This window comes from Patagioenas fasciata, chromosome 3 (assembly GCF_037038585.1).
Source record: "Patagioenas fasciata isolate bPatFas1 chromosome 3, bPatFas1.hap1, whole genome shotgun sequence".
Taxonomy (NCBI): Eukaryota; Metazoa; Chordata; class Aves; order Columbiformes; family Columbidae; genus Patagioenas; species Patagioenas fasciata.
In genome coordinates, this window is record NC_092522.1 from 78,749,148 (window position 1) to 78,767,433 (window position 18,286).

Consider the following 18,286-nt stretch of genomic DNA (forward strand, 5'->3'; position numbering starts at 1 on the left):
CAAAGTAGAGCTAAACATGTCTTACACACACATCACGTGTGTTTAAGAAATTTAAAACAAGTTGGTTTTGATGCTGCCTTTATTTTAAACTTAAGTTGTGGCGTTTTTGTCTGTAATAATTGCATAGATACGTTATGCTTTTGTTCCTGGAGACAATGTTAGATGGAAGTTTGGTGTTCAGCTGTGACAGCCCAAATAGAGGGAAGGAAATATCTGTGGAGCTGTGTGACTGCAATGAGAGTAAAACGGCTGTGTGATTAATTGTGCTGGACATCTTAAGATGTGTCTTTTGCTTGACTGAAAACAAGGTTTTCTCTGGTCTGTAACACAACTATAAACTGTAAAAGTTTAAGGAGAAAAAAAAAAAATGTTGTCTTTTTCATTCTCCCCAAGAAAGGGAGTTCCGTGCTCCATCTTTGGGATCTTTGGAAAATTGCATGAAGCTTTCCCAGATGACTGTCCAGGGACTTCAGCAGTTCAAGTCTCCCCTTTTGCAGCTGCCTCACATTGAAGAGGACAATCTTAGGCGGGTCTCCAATCATAAAAAGGTATAAAACTATGAATGATACTTGGTAATGCCATTCAAATGTTTTCTGTTACTGTTTTTACCTCTTTGCCTATAGGGAAGGAAGTTTATGAATGTTTATTCATAACTAAGAGAATAAAAGTACATTTATCTTTTCAGGAATTCAGTACAATACTTCACAGATCTGTGTTACTTTAAAGTCCATCTCAGGAGGTGGGAGTTAAGAACATCAATCTTATAAGTGTAAAAGATCAGTCTACATTGACCTCGCAAACAAAAAGAAACAGTTTTCTTCTTATTGTAGAGTACTGTCTCCTATTTAATAAACGTTTTTCTGGAATACAGATGGAATATTCTACTGGGACTTTTTTTTTTCCTTGTTTGGTTTTATATCATTCTTAATTTAGTTTGATAGGAAATTTATTTGGAAGGTAGCACAAGTAGTTCATAAAAGGAAAATAAAAATCAATTACTTTGAGAAGCATTTCGGATTTTGTGATCCTGTTGCTGTGTAGTTGGGTAAGTGTTAGTATTTGTAGAATTTAAGGACAAAAAAACTAGTCTTCTGTGAATACCTGCTTACATCTTCACCCCTGTTGCACCAACTATATCTCTATATTCAAACCTGCTTGTTTGTTTGACTGTAGTATGTCTTCTAGTAATGCCTGGCTAGAAACAAGCAGTTATTTTCTAGTAGAAGCTGTTGACTTTTGTGATAGTCTTATTACAATGGTTGATTCTTATCAATCTTAAAAATATTCCTTTTATCTCATGGAAGTTTTGTTTAGTTTTGACTGTAGCGTTAGGTAGTATTTAAATGTTTCTGTGTTAGTATGAAGGTAAAGAATTCTTGAGTACTGCATTTTTAATCCTCTTTGAAGGTGCTTGTTCATCAAACAGTCAAGTAGTGTTTTCCTTTGGATCAAGTAAAAGAACTGTTCTCCTGTAGGTATCATCAAACACTTTTCTTAATCCAGCTCTGAACTACAGGGAGCATACAAAAAAGTACATAATTTTAGATGTATTTTTGGCATGTGCAGTGTAACAAAGTAAGAAGTCAAGAATTTGGCTATCTCATAATCCCACCTGTCCTTCCTTTGAAAGATGGATGAGACCAATTTATTAGGCTTGTTTGTACAGGATTCCCATACACTGAAGTCTTGAAAAATACAGTCCTCTAAAGGGGAGGTATGATCAGTCTACCTCAGGGGTGTCAAACTCATTTTCACCGGCAGCCACATCAGCCTCATGGTTGCTCTCAAAGGTCCAAATATAATTTCAGGATCGTATAAATGTAACTACTCCTACTGTGCTTGTTTTACTGTTTTCACTCTGCTCTGCAGTTCTTAAGATGAAAAGTTTTAGATTTGTTTGTGATTCAGTATTAAAAAGAAGGAAAAAATGTAACTAGTTATCCCTGCTAATACAAATATAAAATTTATTGGCTCAGCTTTCTGAAAAAGCTGTCTATAGTAGTAGTTTTGTAACAAATGTATTCAGTTTCTAAGAGGTGACATAGCATGGAACACACCAGTATTCAAAGCAATACTATTTAGCAGGTTTGAATGCAACCTCTTTGTTTTATTGTTTCTCAAGACATATGCTTGATAATTTCCTAAAGTATGGTTTTTATAAGAACAAATCAAATAGTGTGTATGTGTTACTAGTGTGAAGAGACAAGCGATGTATTATCAAGAGCTTATTTGTGGACTATGTTCTCTGCTACAATGTGACTAACTTGTTCTTTTTAAAATTCAGTATAAAATCAAAAGTATTCAAGATCTGGTGAGTTTGAAAGGCTCTGATCGTCGCAATTTACTACATTTCCTAGAAGATAAGAAATATGATGAAGTTATGGCTGTCCTTGGCAGCTTTCCATATGTCACTATGGATATAAAACCACAAGGTGAGTGGGAGGTCCTTTTGTTCTGTAGATGTTGCTCGTCTGACATTTTGATAGTGTGTCAGTAGGCTTTTGGAGGACGCTGAAACACAACTCACTGTTATTTATGTGGCCTGGAAGTGACCTACTTTCTTGAGTGGCGGACTCTTGTACATGAGATTTATAGTCTGAGGAGATAAAGTACATTGAAACATTTCACAGATTCCCAAGCCAGCAGTAGTTTCTCCTACAGGAGCTTATCTGATATTTCATCTGTTGATTTAATATTTCACAAGCAACGTGGAATTCTGGTTGAAATACCACTTTTATTAGCTATCTTAAAATGTTCTGCTGTGCCAGAATTTATGCTCAACTTACTCCAGTGCGGAGAGTCCTTTGTGAGATTTTTTTTGAGTTGGAGACCCTGATGCCTAAATATTCATGGGTTCATTTGTGATAATCCTCATACGGTTTTAATATCTGGCAGAATTTGTCTATGCTGTGCTTAACTACCTCTTGTGTGTAATGTTTCAATGACTGTGTAGTGTTCTTCCTCTCTGAAGATTAGGTATGTTACGAAGCAGTTCCCTGTTAGGCAGCGTCTCCATGGAAAGTGAATTGCTTCTGTGGCCTCTCTTAAACAACATTTAGAAATATCAAGCGTATGTGTGTTTCTAAAAACAAATACAAAAATAGATTCTATCTTGTAACACAGGATTGTGCACAGGCCTGTTAATCTGCTTAAAATCTAGTCTTGAAGTACCTTCTCGTATTTTGGCAAGCAATCCTTTTCTGCCCGTAGTCTTTGTCACACAACGGTACTCAGGTGTGATATGGGGGATTAAACAATGCATATGCTTTTCTATTTAGCTTAATATTACCTTTATATAAAATATATATGTAAAACTAGTGAATAGTAGAACTGCTTTCTTGAGAGGGGGAATCCACACTGGGTTATAACTCTATTCTTCCTCAACCTGGCACATTCTCCAGTTCATAGACTGGAGATATAAACTCCTCAGTGGCTTTCCTGTGGGTTTTATGTTTGATGTTTTAGTTAAAATAATCAGTACTTTCTTTTATTTTCCTTTGCCTTCTACTTAAATAAAAGAATTAAATGCATGATTGTTAATGTGGCATTGAAATTGAGTTGTTAATCATATGAAAGTCAGGAAAATCAAAGTTACGATTCCCAGAACAAATACAACAGGGTCCCTTTGGTCATGTGTGGTATTTCATGTTTCTGAAGTTTTATGCTTTAATATATAATGCACAATATTATAGAGTTATGGATCCCACAGCAGCTATAACTTTGAATTTTCTAACTTTCATGCAATTAAAATTTCAAACTCAATGTTGCTGGTTTATGGCTTGCTGAACTACCAGCCCTAATCCTGGTAGTAGACTTATTAAATAATATTTTGGAGGTTTGTTTTTTTTTTTTTGTTAAAATTTCTGGAGTTTGTATGCTTATAGTTTGGCATAACAGAAACAATGTTTAAAGGAAAAAAAGGTTTTAAAGAAGTTTAATAGGTGTGTTACTTTTCTTTTCACACTAGTTTTGGATGATGAAGACAGCAACAATATTACAGTAGGTTCTCTTGTCACTGTTCTGGTCACACTAACAAGACAGACCATGGCAGTAAGTACTAAGAATGCTTGTTCTTCCAGAGTAACTGCAAGTGTATACTAATAAATGGGCATTTCTTCTTTGCAAGCTAACATAGTGTTTTGTAAATGTAACTGTAAAATTAAGATTTGAAATTGAGAACTTGTACTCTTAGTCCTCCCTTATGTTTTTGTTTCTGAATGAGAAAGTTTTCCTGGAATCAAACCAAAGTTCAGTCTGACCTGTTGCAGTTGTCTAGGGAACAGTAAAATAATACGACAAGTGATACTGCCCTGAGGTTTGTGAATAACAGGAAAAGAGACATTCAGAAACTTAGTTTTTGAGCCAGAATAAAGTATTCACTCAAGTCCTTTGGACAGTTTGATTTCGCTTTATGTGGGCTCATAATGTTACAGATCTCTTGGGTGTTTTAGACACTTATGAAAGAAACTCAGTCCCGCAGAATGCAAAATATACATAGTATAAAGGAAGTACACCAGTGCCACATGAAGAAAGTGGGGTTAATATGACATGATCAAAAATACTACTACACCCTAGTAGTTAAACTTCTGATTTTAGCTCATTTTTTAGCTTAAAATGTAGTAATTAATGACTTACAAACATTTTAATGCAAATAAACTAAACAAACTTTTATCTAACAAAGCCTACAGTGTCATTTTTTGCATCTGCACTGTTCAGGTGATTGTCTTAAGTAAATAGAAAGTCTTGAGTTTTGCCTCTGAGGTAGGGCATACAAACATGAGTAAAACAGTTGAGGATCAGATGAGCCACTGCAGCCAGTTCAGCAGAAAGCAGCCTGTTTATGTAACTAAGTGTTAACACTATGGAATTTCAGAATGCATCATCTCAGTGATAACTGAGGATGTAGTAAGTAGAAAGTAAAAGCACAGTATCACTGTGCTGGACCTTAAAAACGAAGGAAACTGAAAATTGTGAGCATATATGTGTACTTGGAAATTAATTAAAGTGTCTGAGAGCATACAGAAAACTCATTTAGGATGTTTTCTATGTGAACCCCACTAGGCAGCCTGGCATTGAGGTATATGACCTGAAAACTAGAGCTATCCTTTTATATGATGCTTTTTTCTTTGTGGTGGTATTTAATATTTGCCATCTTTGTATAAGACAGCTCCTTATGACTGTGTTGTTTCTTTTTTTTTTAATGGCAAATAGTATATTTGGAAGAAATGCATGAAAAAATTCCATTTGCATAGAGATGTTCTGGTCTACATAATACTAGTGTTGTGTTTTGTCTTAACGTTTCACATTTTTGGTCTGATTTGTTGTCTTGTGTCCCTGAGTAGCAGTGCAGCTGTTGAAGTTTTTAATGCTTTGGCAACTGGAGCAGAATTTACATTTTACTACTGCTTGCTTTTGTGGTACAGGGTTTCTGTGCTTTATAAAACACGTAGATTCTTCGGAACAAGATGACACGTTGTTACTAAATTTCTTCATAATGCTAGTGATGGAAAAACCCTAGACCAAATGTTAGAAACTGTTTGATTTCGATCTGTTAATGCTCTTTTGTGCTTATTACTGATTAAAGAGTTTGCCATGATGAGTAAAACCTTCAGGGCTCACTAAGGTGTTTTAGTTGAGGTTAAAAAATAAAATAGTATTTTGGTCTTTTGGTACAGAAAGGCATTAATAGTTTTCACATCTTTCCCTAACCAGGAAGTGTTTGAAAAGGAACAGTCTATATGTGCAGCAGAAGAACAACCAGCAGAAGATGGGGTAAGTGAAAATGAATGTTCCTTGTGCTAGCTAAAGAGAACTTTATTTCAGATCTTGAGTTGTCAATTGTGCACTTCTCAAGCATTTTTTTTCCCAGAAATACCTACTGAAGTGTCTCTTGAGCTGTGCTTTCTAACTTTGGTTCTCAGCTTAAAATGCTTAAAGTACAGCGAATGCCTGAAGTTTAATGAGCAGAATAAATATTTTAAATTCTGCTTTCCTACAGCAGGGAGATGTCAACAAAGTTAAGAGCAAAGGATGGCAGCAAAAGAATAAAGGAGCCAAGAAAGCTTCAAAATCAAAGAAAAAGAAGCCATTGAAAAAGAAACCTCTGCCACCTTCATTGCAACCACCGAAACAGCAGAAGCAAAAACAAGCTAATGGGGTAGCTCATAGAATTCATTGATATTTTAGTATTTTGTTCAGTTTATCATTCCTAATCTTATGGGGTTGTTGTAGCTATCTGTTAGATTTCATTCTATGCTTTTGTAAAGCATATTTCTTAGGCTAGCTTTTTTTTTCTTTACACTTAAAAATCACTTGTAAAATAATCAGGGAACCACCACATTAGTGTTTCCAGTGGCCTACTGAAAGTTGTGCCCTACTACTTTAGAAGCCTGGCTTCACAGTCCCTTTTTATTAGTTCTTGTTACGCTGCCTTCTGGGCGGTGAATTGTTTTGTATCTTTTACTTTTCCTTTAAAGGAAAAAAACTGAAATGAGACTTTTTTCTGGTAAATTAAGTAGCTTTAATACCTTCATGCTCCCACTGCATTGTGTTTTCTCTACCTCCTGGGCTGTGTTATAGGTACTTTCTCTCATTTTCTCATGACTTTTTGAAATGTGAACCCAGAATCAAATACTATTTTCTCCTCTTTGTGTTGTAGATGCCATATGGAAAAGTAAAATTGCCTCCCTACTCCTCATAGCACGTGAGGGGAAAAGATTAATCTTCCCTGTAGACATGCTCTGTGAAACCAGAAGAGTGTAGATCAAAATAGGAAATAAGGTCTATGACCTTAAGACAGGTGCTGTGAATGCTGCATGCTACAATAATGCGGACAAACTAAGTTAGAGGTTTTCAATGTGTGTTTTTTTCCTTTCCCACTAGGAAGTAGTTGCGAAGGAAGAAGAGGAGGAGGTTTCTGATAAAGGAAGTGAATCTGAAGAAGAAGAAACAAACAGGGACTCTCAAAGTGAGAAAGATGATGGAAGTGACAGAGATTCTGACAGAGAGCAAGACGAGAAGCAAAACAAAGATGATGAAGCTGTAAGCCTGAGTTTTTCTTGAAGGGGAATATTGCCTCTGGGGTTGAAAGCAAATGCATTTTAATCCTCCAGCATCCCCTCAGGCTAGGCAACATTAGGATGAAGGAGCAATATCAGTTTTCCAAAGGTTTTCAGACCTCATTACAGCATAAGAGCTTTGTCATTGCAAGTCTGCTTTGGAGAGACCAGTGAAGGATCTTTGGAGAACAGACAGAAAAACGGTGTGAGAAAAACAGCATGACTTCAGGGAAAGATTGTAATATTTGTTTCGGCTTAATTTGATTAGTAGCTGCTATAGATTTTGTGAGATAAGTCTCTTCTTTGAGCTTTATTCTTTAACTGTAGTGGCTGTTGCATACTGCATACTATAAGCATGCAATAGTTGAATGGACTTGTACATGTGCTTAATAAAAAACTCTAACTGTTAATTATTTAGTCACTCAAAACTGTGGATTAAGAGATTGTAATGGGAGAATGAGGCATTTTGGTGGTAGATGATTTCTGTGCAATGGGTCTTACAGCCGAAGACTTGAGACTGACAGCTGGAGGTCCTGGACAGGATCAGAATAAGTTTGAGCGGAAAAGAATCATTAAGCTTTTAATCAGGACTCTTACAGCTCAAGTAGAGAGTGTTTGTAGGCAGTGCTGTAGAAGTGAGTTTTGAAGAATGTTTGCAAGCCCTGCAGATCTGTGGTTTGGGTTTTGTGTGTGTGTAATTTTTATTGTTTTGTTGTTTGTTTGGAATTTGTTTTGGTGGGTTTTTTAGTATTTTACATGATTGGTTTTTAGTTTTACTGTTTGATTTTTGTTTTTTTTAATCATACTGTGTAACATAAAAAAGGGAAATGCACATACAGATTAATGTATAGTGTAGCACAAAAACTTGACATATATGTCATTTCCATGGGCTAAAACCTTTTTTTAATGTGAAAGACGGCGAGCACACAATAACTCTTTAAACTTGTCTTTGACAGGAGTGGCAAGAGTTACAGCAAAGTATACAGAGAAAGGAACGAGCCCTTCTTGAAACGAAGTCAAAGATAACGCATCCTGTTTATAGTCTTTTTTTTCCTGAGGTCAGTAACAGAAAACATTATAGTTGTGAAACATGAAAATTAATATTATACAAATTAATTGCTCTTTTTATAGTAAATACCGGGCTTTTTAAAAAATGCTGATCTTCATTTGAAAAGCTTTCATTTATTAAATCCTTTGAAACTTCTTCAGATACTTCCCTAGAGAACTTCTAATATATTGTTCTCTCTATTCAGATGCCAGAGACTTGCAAACTTTTAAAGAATTTAAGGTTCTTTTCTGATGGCAATAATGTTGAGTTTTGTTTCTGCTGATCTGCCACATACAGATAGATTCAGAATGAAACCTTTCAGATATATAGGGATCTAATTTATAGTCCTTTCTTTTTTTTTTTCTTCCTATGGAATGTGAAAGCACAGCAGTAGCTCTAATACAGAGTTAGGAGTAAACCATTATTTGCTCTTTAACTGACTGCAGGCACCTGTAAGAGGGGTAGGTCCTGACCCCCCCTGTGTTAAGGGTAATGGCAGGAGAGTCTGAGGGTCATTTGGATTGGTTGTTTTGACTTGCTGCTTGACTTCCAACCTCAACACAACAGCGTGGTGGCAACACAGAACACAGCTGTGGAAGATGGAGAGGGTTGGCAAAGCTGCCTCTTCCTACCATAGTGTGATCTGGAAGTGGCAGAAGCCAATTGTGGAACAATCTTTCTTATAGAGCTCAAAAATAGAAGATCAGGTGTGGATGGGTATCAGAGAAAGGGATGTATTTGAGAGTGGTCACTCAGTATAGTAGATAGGCTGATGTGTCTCTACAGCAGCCTTTGATGTTGAAAAGATGTTCTGATATGTCAGTTGTTACTCACACAAACAGCTAACTGCTGATAGATGTCTGAAAACCCATCACAGCGATGAAACCTTGACAGAGGTGGGATTTTTCAAAGTGTGGGTTTTGTCTTCTGAGCCAACAAGTTAAGTCTTTGGGAGGCAACGAGATTGGAACCAGGAGGAAGGAGTATTTGGCCACACTTTTCTTCCCAGGCCAGTGGTTCAGAGGGTTTCTTTGCTTCCCTGCTGTCTGACCTGAGAGCTGATCTGGGATCTCTCCCTCTCTTGTTGTGCTGTTTCCAGTAACAAGGAGGTGGGGTGCAAGGCTTATGCTTCCTCTTGTAGCTTAAAGGAGCCAGTTGAGATGGGGAAGAACAAAAAAAGATGAGAAAAAGGGTAGATGCTGTGTATATTTGCTCCCTCTTTTCAGTCCCCAAAGCTCTTTGTGTCTAGACCATGTACAGCTTTTTGCATGTGTAAAACATACTCCATGGTCCCATGCTTGTAATCATACTGCTTCTGCTGTTTTTACCTAGTTCAAAGTGTGGGAAGCAAGACCCACTGCTAAGGAACCAGACAAGATATCCAAATAAACCAAAGAAATTGTTTTCCCAAAGGCCTTAGCCGAGAGTTGTGTGGACTCACCACATCTAGCTTTGTAACAGCTGAGCTTAATACTGTGTTTTCCTGATGCTGTTAGGTACCCTCCCATCTCTCAGTACAGCTTCCAGCAGTACACCAGCATAGCAGGAAAAGGTGTACTGCCGTTCTGCTCTTCTGGCTGCCTTAGATCATGGCAAATACGCAGCAGAGCCTTAATACCTCCTTGCTGCGAAGGCAGCTGGCCTTGGTCATCAGTCTAAGCTCAAACACTGAGTATGTGCTATGCCCAGTGCCACAGGGGCACTAGATGTTCATATTTCTTTTATACTGCGCAGAGGGTTCCGTTGGAGACTTTGCTTATACTTACTCTGTACAAAGCTGCTTAAGCTTCAGCTGTGTGTAATGAAGCTGCTGATGGATTTTATAATAAAAGCTAAGTACAGTACTATGCTAAAAAAATAAAGTCTAATGCTGAACTGAATACTTGAAAGAAACACATGTGTTATCTCATGGTACTGCAGCTGTAAATTTTCCAGCTTCTCTTCACTGATTTCCTGAAAGCTGAATGTTGCTGTGCTTTGTGCTGGAGCTGCAGTTGGAGCATGTTCAGATAGCTGATTTCCAGCATCTGAAGAACAAAATCCATCGTATTCTGTTTTTTTTCATCTGTGGTTTAGAGTATTGCATGTATTATGATGGTGGCCAGTTCAGAGATGCAGAGCTAAGGACAAAATTCTGTAGTTAGTGAATCTCTATTTTTCCAGAATTCATGGATGTTTGAGTGTAACTGAGCATAATATACTCATTCTCAGAAGGTAACCTTAACACTATTTCATCCAAATTTTTGGGCAGTTGATTACTCTGCCAGGGATGCATCTTTAATCTATGCAGATTCCTAAATAATTATCTTCTGCTCCTGCGTCCATGGATCCAGAAACTGCACAGATTGTAGTTTTGACATTTTTAGGTAGAAACTGGCCCTGTTGTTCCAGTTTCATGAACATACTGGTTCACTGGCATGCCAAACCTTGCACCCATCTGTTAAAGGGCATTTTGCCCGCTTGCCTGTTAGCTTGCCAGATTCTCACAGGCATAAACTTCAAATTCCACCCAATAAGAGAGAGGAGAATGACACTCCTGCACAGTTGTCCTTTTTATAAAAAAGCTGTGGTACTTTGAGGTCAGGAGCTTTACTTGCAAAGAGTTTACTCTATAGAGTCCTTTGAGCATTAGATCTATGAATATCATTTGTTCTATTATTTCTTTCCCCTTTTGGCTGTTATTTTTACCAGTTTTTGTGGAAGTGCAGTTGGCATTTTTGATCTTTGTTCTAAAAAGAAAAATACTCCTTGCCATTGAGAATGATGGAAACATACACAATGTATGGTAAGTCAGCACAGTGTTTTAGTAACATCAAAAATAATGTACTGATACAAATGCAGATCCTCTTTTCTATAGTCAGAGTCCTTATAGCCCCCAAATGGTGAGTAGCCATTTCTGTGATGGATCTATCTTCTGTAGTTCTTGTTCATCTGTACTATTTATGCTGTTTATCCTTCTATTCCGAGAGGCCCTTGGGCTAGGAAATAACACTTCAGCTACATAAGATTTTTCTTTGCTACAGCTGTCAAGCACATTGACAATATATGTATTATTGAAACTTACAGATAAAGTAACTTATGCTTTATAATGACATGAGGAACTTCATAAAGAAAATTGCTTAGAATAATTGGGAAAAGAACTTCTTACAATTCTACAAATTCTGGTATTAAATACCATCTGAAAAGTTTTTTGGCCTGTTCTTGGCACCTGTTGTTCTAAACACGTCAAAGAATGCTGTCACTTTACTGTGATGCAGTTGCTTTTACTTTTATACACTGTAAAATAGGCATTAACATTGAGTTAATTTTACACTGGTCTGCTCTGCGAATAGCATTCATCAGGGTGTTTGGGTTGCTGGTGTGAGTGTCTTGCCATTGTAAATCTGTAGTTTGTTTGTTAAATGCTACAGTTAGATGGTGGTGATTATTAAAAGCATAACAATTAGTCACTTCAAAAAAAGAAAAGGAGTTAATTTAGCTTTTGTAATTTTCCAACCTGCATTATTTAAATATCAGATCACCAAACATTGGCTTCTGAAGTGTTAAAAACAAACCTCAAAACAACAACAACAAAAGCAAAAACCAAACAAAGCCACAAACAGAAAAAACAAACCCAACGCGCACACACACACAGAAACTGCTGAACTTTTGACTCTTTCGGAAGAGACAAATTATTCAAATTCTGCATATTAACAGTATTTGCTTCCCACAAACTGTATTTGAAAGGGGCTCACTGGTGGTGTTGAAGTCCACTGTATCCTTTCATTCAGTCCTTCTAATGAAGCAAAACAGAACAACCACATTCATGTGATACTGAAGCAACCACCTGATTGTTGTCGGTGTGAGTATCTAAAATTTGCCTTCTGGTTTGGAGCTTGACTTTAAACTGTTACAAGCTGCACAAGGTTCTCCTTTCCCTCTACTCTGCGGTGGTGAGACCACACCTGGAATATCGTGTCCAGTTCTGGGCCCCTCAGTTCAAGAAGGACAGGGAACTGCTGGAGAGAGTCCAGCACAGGGCAACAAAGATGATTAAGGGAGTGGAGCATCTCCCTTATGAGGAAAGGCTGAGGGAGCTGGGGCTCTTTAGCTTGGAGGAGACTGAGGGGTGACCTCATTAATGCTTACAAATATATAAAGGGTGAGTGTCACGAGGATGGAGCCAGACTCTTCTCGGTGACAGCCAATGATAGGACAAGGGGTAATGGGTTCAAACTGGCACATAGGAGGTTCCACTTAAATTTGAGAAGAAACTTCTTCTCAGTGAGGGTAACAGAGCACTGGAACAGGCTGCTCAGGGGGGTTGTGGAGTCTCCTACTCTGGAGATATTCAAAACCCGCCTGGACACCTTCCTGTGTAACCTCATCTAGGTGTTCCTGCTTTGGCAGGGGGATTGGACTAAATGATCTTTTGAGGTCCCTTCCAGTCCCTAACATTCTGTGATTCTGTGTGTGCACTCTTTTGGGTTCCAGTCTGTTATGTGATCAGTTACCAGACTATGAGGGTTGAGTAAAAATTGTTTTGGAATACAGTTCAGCGATCTAACATGTGGCTTGCCTAAAACATGTGGATTTTTCCCGTTTTTCTTTCCTAAGGGTAATGACTGCAGTACTAAACCAACCTCTTTGCAACAGAAAGGTTTCAGGTTCTATTCAAACAGAGTTGGATTTTGCCTGAAATGTGTGCCAGAGGGTTTACCAAGAAATGGTTAAATGAAGAGCATTGATGTTGAAGAGCTGTAGTCTTTCCCATTTGAGAGTGGTTCTGTCTATGATGCTGAACTGCACCACAGTCTTAAAAATCCGACTCCAATTGAGGGATAAACTCTTATTTTTGTGAAGTGTTGCTGTCTCTTCTGAGGAACAGCTCACTTTTAGTTTCATTTAGGTTAGGATGATCAGTGCCTGCAGTGGTGAAACCTTTGAGACCTGTAGCTTTTTAGAGAGCTCTGTGTGACAGCAGCAGATGTTGGGTATCCTTTACAAAAATCAATATTGCCTGTGGTTTGGGCTTCCTTGAAGTGAAATCTCAGTATGTCCAGATTCTGACTTTCAGCAGATTCCTACATTTTTGGAGGGGAAGAGAAGTAGAGCAAAATGTACTTTACTGGAAAAGGATTCTTTTTTTTTTTAACTGAGAAGAATACTTTGTCTATCTTTTGACATGCCTTGCTCTATATGCTGACCTTTTTATCCGGGCTGGATTTCGGTTGAAGAACCCAAGGTAGTATTAAATTACATAATAGTTGCTTGTTAATCATCAGTAGACACAATTCTTCAGAGCAGTTCCATGTCTGATGTGATAGCTTAGGCTGAATATATGAAATGAAGCCTTTGGAGACCAGCAGTTATTTGTGGTAACCTTTGCTTTCAGTGTGCAGTATATACTGTATATTAATACGCATCCAAGAGCTTAAAACAAAACCAAACCTGCTTCTTTTCTGTGTGTATTATAAGGACCAGTGAAACATAATTACCTGTTTACAAAGTGCCTGGGCATAATTTTTTATGACTTCAATAATCCCTGTTTTGTATTTTTTTTTTTTCTTTTATGAAAGGAAAAACAAGAATGGTGGTGGCTGTATATTGCAGATCGGAAGGAGCAGATGCTAATATGTATGCCGTATCATGTTTGTACGCTAAAAGATAAAGAAGAGGTAAAGTACTTGAAGAATTTTCTTTTGTGGTATTACAACACTGTACTAAAGTGTCTTCTGGTGTGCAAATACATTTAGATTTTTTTTTCGTACTTATCTCTTAAGACAGAAAACAAATGTTGCTGTCCTGATAGAAGTAGAGGGGAACCTTTTAACTCTGAAAATGGATAATGGAGAAAGAAAATATAATTTAAGACTACTTTCAAGTTTCTTTGCAGAATGTATTTTCCCCTGATATCAAAAGCTGATGAAAACTGGTATTCGTACACAATGAACGTTTTTAAAGTTATTCAAATGTGTGAGAAATACTAAGTGTTCTTTTTCTGTAAAGCAGGGGTTGTGACAAATTAATTACTCTCGGCTCATGTGTTCTTTTCTGAGACTGTAACCTTTGGCTGTGTTCTTTGCTCTTCTGAAAAATTTAGATTTGATGTATTTTTTTCTTGCAAACTGAATTATGTTCAATTTCAAGTAATAGAATTAAGCTAATATTTTCAGCATACTAAAGATTTTAACCTGTTTGGGTTTTTGAGATTTAGGGAAGCATACAACAGGGTGAGATTGTGTACTGAAAAGGGATACTTTGGTCTAATTCAGAAAAAAGTGTGGCTCGATTATTTATCTTTCGTGGAATGTATTGTGCTTGGGTATTCTGTCTCTTTTCTGTGGGTATCTTATTATGCAGGTTTTCAAGTAAGTGTCATTTGTAAATAGCTAATACTTTTTAAATTAAAAAAATATTATCTGTAGTAGTTTTTTTCTTATTATAGAGTACTTGTTCTAATGTGTCACTTGAAAGCAATAAGAACTTAAGGCATGAGTTATGTTTTGTAGGTAGAGCTGAAGTTCCCAGCACCAGGCAAGCCTGGAAACTATCAGTACACGGTTTATTTAAGATCGGATTCATATATGGGATTGGACCAGATTAAACCATTGAAGGTGATGTTTCTGTTATGTATTTGTGTTATATTGAAAGCTACTTCATATGACTATTAACACCCTAGAAGTCCTGTCATCTTTAAGAATTCAAGCTGTTCTTTTTCAAAAACAGTGGCAAGGAGGGACTTGTAAGTGATTTCTGCATGATGTCAGTAGTGACAATTTTATGATGGATTAAATGGGACTAAAGTTTGCAGTGCTTTCCAGTGCCTGCATATTTTAATAGATGTCTTTCCATATTTATTCAATTTTTGTAGTATGGCTGGCTCTGGATTTGTACCTTGAAGTCTGCTATGCTATTTCCCTGCCCTTAGTCCTAGGTACATCCAGTTAATGACAAGAATTTGGCACACTTTATTTCTTGAAGCAGGTGTTTTTGTGTTGTTTTTTTTTTTTTTTTTTTTAATTATTATTACTGTTCTTTTGGTTTGGTTTTTGTTTTTCACAAATTGGTGTGTATTGTCTGTAACACTTCCCCCCCACACCCCTTTTTCTTTTTGTTTGTGCAATTACAGCTGGAAGTTCATGAAGCAAAACCAGTGCCAGAAAATCATCCACAATGGGATACAGCAATAGAAGGTGATGAGGACCAGGAAGACAGCGAGGGCTTTGAAGACAGTTTTGAGGAGGAAGAGGAAGAGGAGGATGACGACGATTAAACAATACTGTTGATTGACTACAATATCTGCACACACTGCGAACTCATGGTCTGGCTGTGGAACTGTACAATAACCAAGCAACACAGTACAGAAGCTTTGAGAAGGCTGAGTTTAATTTTTCTTTACCAATTAAGAGTGCATTATTATAACTTCTCATTGGAGGTGAAACAAATCTGTTGCCATTGATACACCTTGGAATATGCTTATGGCTCATTATAGCCTTCAAGTGCAGGATGGTGCATTTGTTTCAATTGAAAATAAAAGCTTTTTTATTATAAATGTCTGGAAGTGTGGGCTATGTATTGTCTGATCAGTTTAGGGTCCAATTTAAATAAAAGGTACTATTAGCTAGGAACAAACTTTAAATCAATGTTTCTGCATTAGGAATTTATTTTAGAAAACATTTTGGTATATTTGACATTGCAAATCTCTGTTGATTGAAACAACATCTGCTCAACTTTAAAACTTGATTGGTTCTGTGGTATTCATTAAATATTTTGCTGTGATAATGCTCACATCATTGATAACATTAAAAACCTGTTTAACTTCATGAAATCATTATAAATTGGCATTACACCCATTGCCACATTTCATGTATTCTGGAGGGCTGCTTTTTTTAGGACTGTTGCCTTTTTATGCCCAAGATTATAATGGAAGTCATAAACTTTCTTGATTCTGCCATAAGGTACTTACTAATGGCTTAAAACATTTTTAAGCCTTTATTTAATCAGGTCAGCGGAAGATCTGAGTCTTTTGATAAACAAAATGTCTGAAGGCAGTTTTGGGACCATGTGTAACATAAGTTTGTGGCTTTTGTGTAATACCTTTATGAAAGGTACATCCTGAAAGCCGAAGTATATTCTTAACTCTGAATCTACCTGACGCTGTCGGAAACATTTTAAAGGTTAAATACGACATGCAAAGAGGGCATGTTTTGTATAAATTTTGAATTCCCATCAATAAACTGGACAATTTGATGGCTGTTTGTATTAGTGTGCATCTCTGAGTTGTTTTTTACCTCAGTCTCCTGCAGGGCTCTAAAGAAGACAGTGATTTAAAAGGACAAGTCTAATCAGATAATAAATTCAGGGAGGAGATGATCAGGTCTGTTAGTGTATCGTGTTACTTGACAAAAGCCACAGATGATTTTTTTCATTTTCTTCCTCTAAATAAAGCAAATGAAAGTGATTAAAAGTTGTATTTCTATATTTTGGACAAATCATCAGGCAGGAAAATTTCCATCCTATGAAAATTACCCGAAGCCAGAATAGTTGCACACTAATTTGTGACCTTGTTTATTAGAAAGGGTTGCCACTTTAAATGCAAATTTATGTTGTTATATTATTTGTAATTGCAATAGTTGCAAATAAAATGTGAAAGTGTTCTAAATGAGATCACTGTTATTTTTCAAAGTGCTTCTGAAGTGCATATAATCCAGGGAAAACTCTTGTCAAGCATAAGCAGTGTCAGATGTTCAAACTCAGGAATGGAGATGAGGTTTAAATTAGATGGTTTGTACACCTGACACCTTTTAACTCCAGTTTCTATTTGCAAAATACAGCAGAGAAATATCGAAATGCACTAGTTGCGTTCCATAGGTGTTGAAGCCAAATACTGCACAGATGAGAGAAATGCCTGAGGAAGAGTCACTGGACTCCTTTCTATGAAGTAGGCAAAATGAAGGCTAAACTGGAATTATTCTGCCACAATTCATAGCGAACTGCTGCAGTTGTTGAAGTTGGGAAGTGATCATCGTTAGGAGAGATAATTGGTAATGAGAGCATGGGGAAGGGAGAGTGCTCTGACTCCTGATCGCTGAATTTTACTATTAAAACCCAAGGTGTATACTTGAAAGATGTAAATGCATAAAGTGATTTAAAAAAAAATCATGTCCTTGGTGTGAACATTGAATTATTTTCTTAAAGATTGTAGCTGACAGCTTTACATTGAAATGCTGCAAACCAAGGATCATTTTATTGAGCTAACAAAGGCTAATTTTAATAGTTCATCGAATGTGGGTCTCCTGTGTAGTCAGGGTATCTTAATAGAAGATGGAAGGAAAATAATTGCAGTGGTATTGGCAACAGTCATAATGTGAAGAGGCCATGCTGATGCTTTCTCTCCTCAAAATGTCAGCTATGTAGTTGTGCACCATCTTGCAACACCTTCCAAGACAGATGCAAAAATGGGGCTCAGGATGTATTTAAGAGTTTCATGCAATTAAAACCACCGACTGCAAATGCTCAACTCTTACTAAGAGTGTTACTATATTACTGAACTGCTAGTTGGTCTATCATGTGATGTGACCATATAATCATTTTTTGAAGAACGATTTTGTTTGTCATGCAAAGATTCAATAGCTGTCTCAATTAAGAGTTACTGGAATGGGTAAAAATATACAGGAAGAGCCAACATTTCATGTTTGCTGTTATGGGTGCCTTGCTTTTTGATGGGATTTAGAGATTAATTCAACTGATTTTTATATCTCACTCTTCTGAAACTCTGGAAGAGTAACTAAAGAGTAAAAAAAGTTATAGAAACAGAATCTACTTTTCTGCTGCACCCCCTGTTCAGTAATGACCCCAGTATCATTTGGAAGCATCTAGGACTGTTTCAGTGTCAATAAATTAATTTTTGCCCTTCCACTGTCACATTCCCGCTGGTAGCCTTTTGTTCTAGATCCAAGCAGGTATGTGCACAGCTGACTGTCCACCCCAGCAGAGATGCTCCAAATACCTTCAGGACTTGCAGAAGCCACTCTGAAAGGGAAGAAATTACATTTGGCTGGATTAACCAGAAGGGGGATGCAGCGCAGCTGGCCCTGCTCCTCCTGGCCCAGCTTGGAAGCTTGTGGTTACCAGATGGAAGTACCGTGAGTCACTTTTGGAACAGGTAAACACTGCTTGTTGAAATATCAGATAAATT

At 37.1% G+C, this 18,286-nt stretch overlaps 1 protein-coding gene across 1 annotated transcript in view; it reads left to right on the forward strand.

Moving 5' to 3' along the window:
- The window catches only part of SEC63 (SEC63 homolog, protein translocation regulator), a 60,240-nt gene extending 43,490 nt beyond the window's left edge, over positions 1 to 16,750 (forward strand). Inside the window, exons 12-21 of the mRNA XM_065834594.2 lie at positions 394 to 548; positions 2,285 to 2,432; positions 3,968 to 4,050; positions 5,713 to 5,772; positions 5,999 to 6,157; positions 6,883 to 7,041; positions 8,015 to 8,116; positions 13,665 to 13,763; positions 14,598 to 14,702; positions 15,218 to 16,750. Of these exons, the coding sequence (XP_065690666.1) occupies positions 394 to 548; positions 2,285 to 2,432; positions 3,968 to 4,050; positions 5,713 to 5,772; positions 5,999 to 6,157; positions 6,883 to 7,041; positions 8,015 to 8,116; positions 13,665 to 13,763; positions 14,598 to 14,702; positions 15,218 to 15,361 (1,214 nt within the window). The 3' untranslated portion in view covers positions 15,362 to 16,750. The remainder of the gene's footprint in view (positions 1 to 393; positions 549 to 2,284; positions 2,433 to 3,967; positions 4,051 to 5,712; positions 5,773 to 5,998; positions 6,158 to 6,882; positions 7,042 to 8,014; positions 8,117 to 13,664; positions 13,764 to 14,597; positions 14,703 to 15,217) is intronic.
- The last annotated feature ends 1,536 nt before the right edge of the window (positions 16,751 to 18,286 follow it).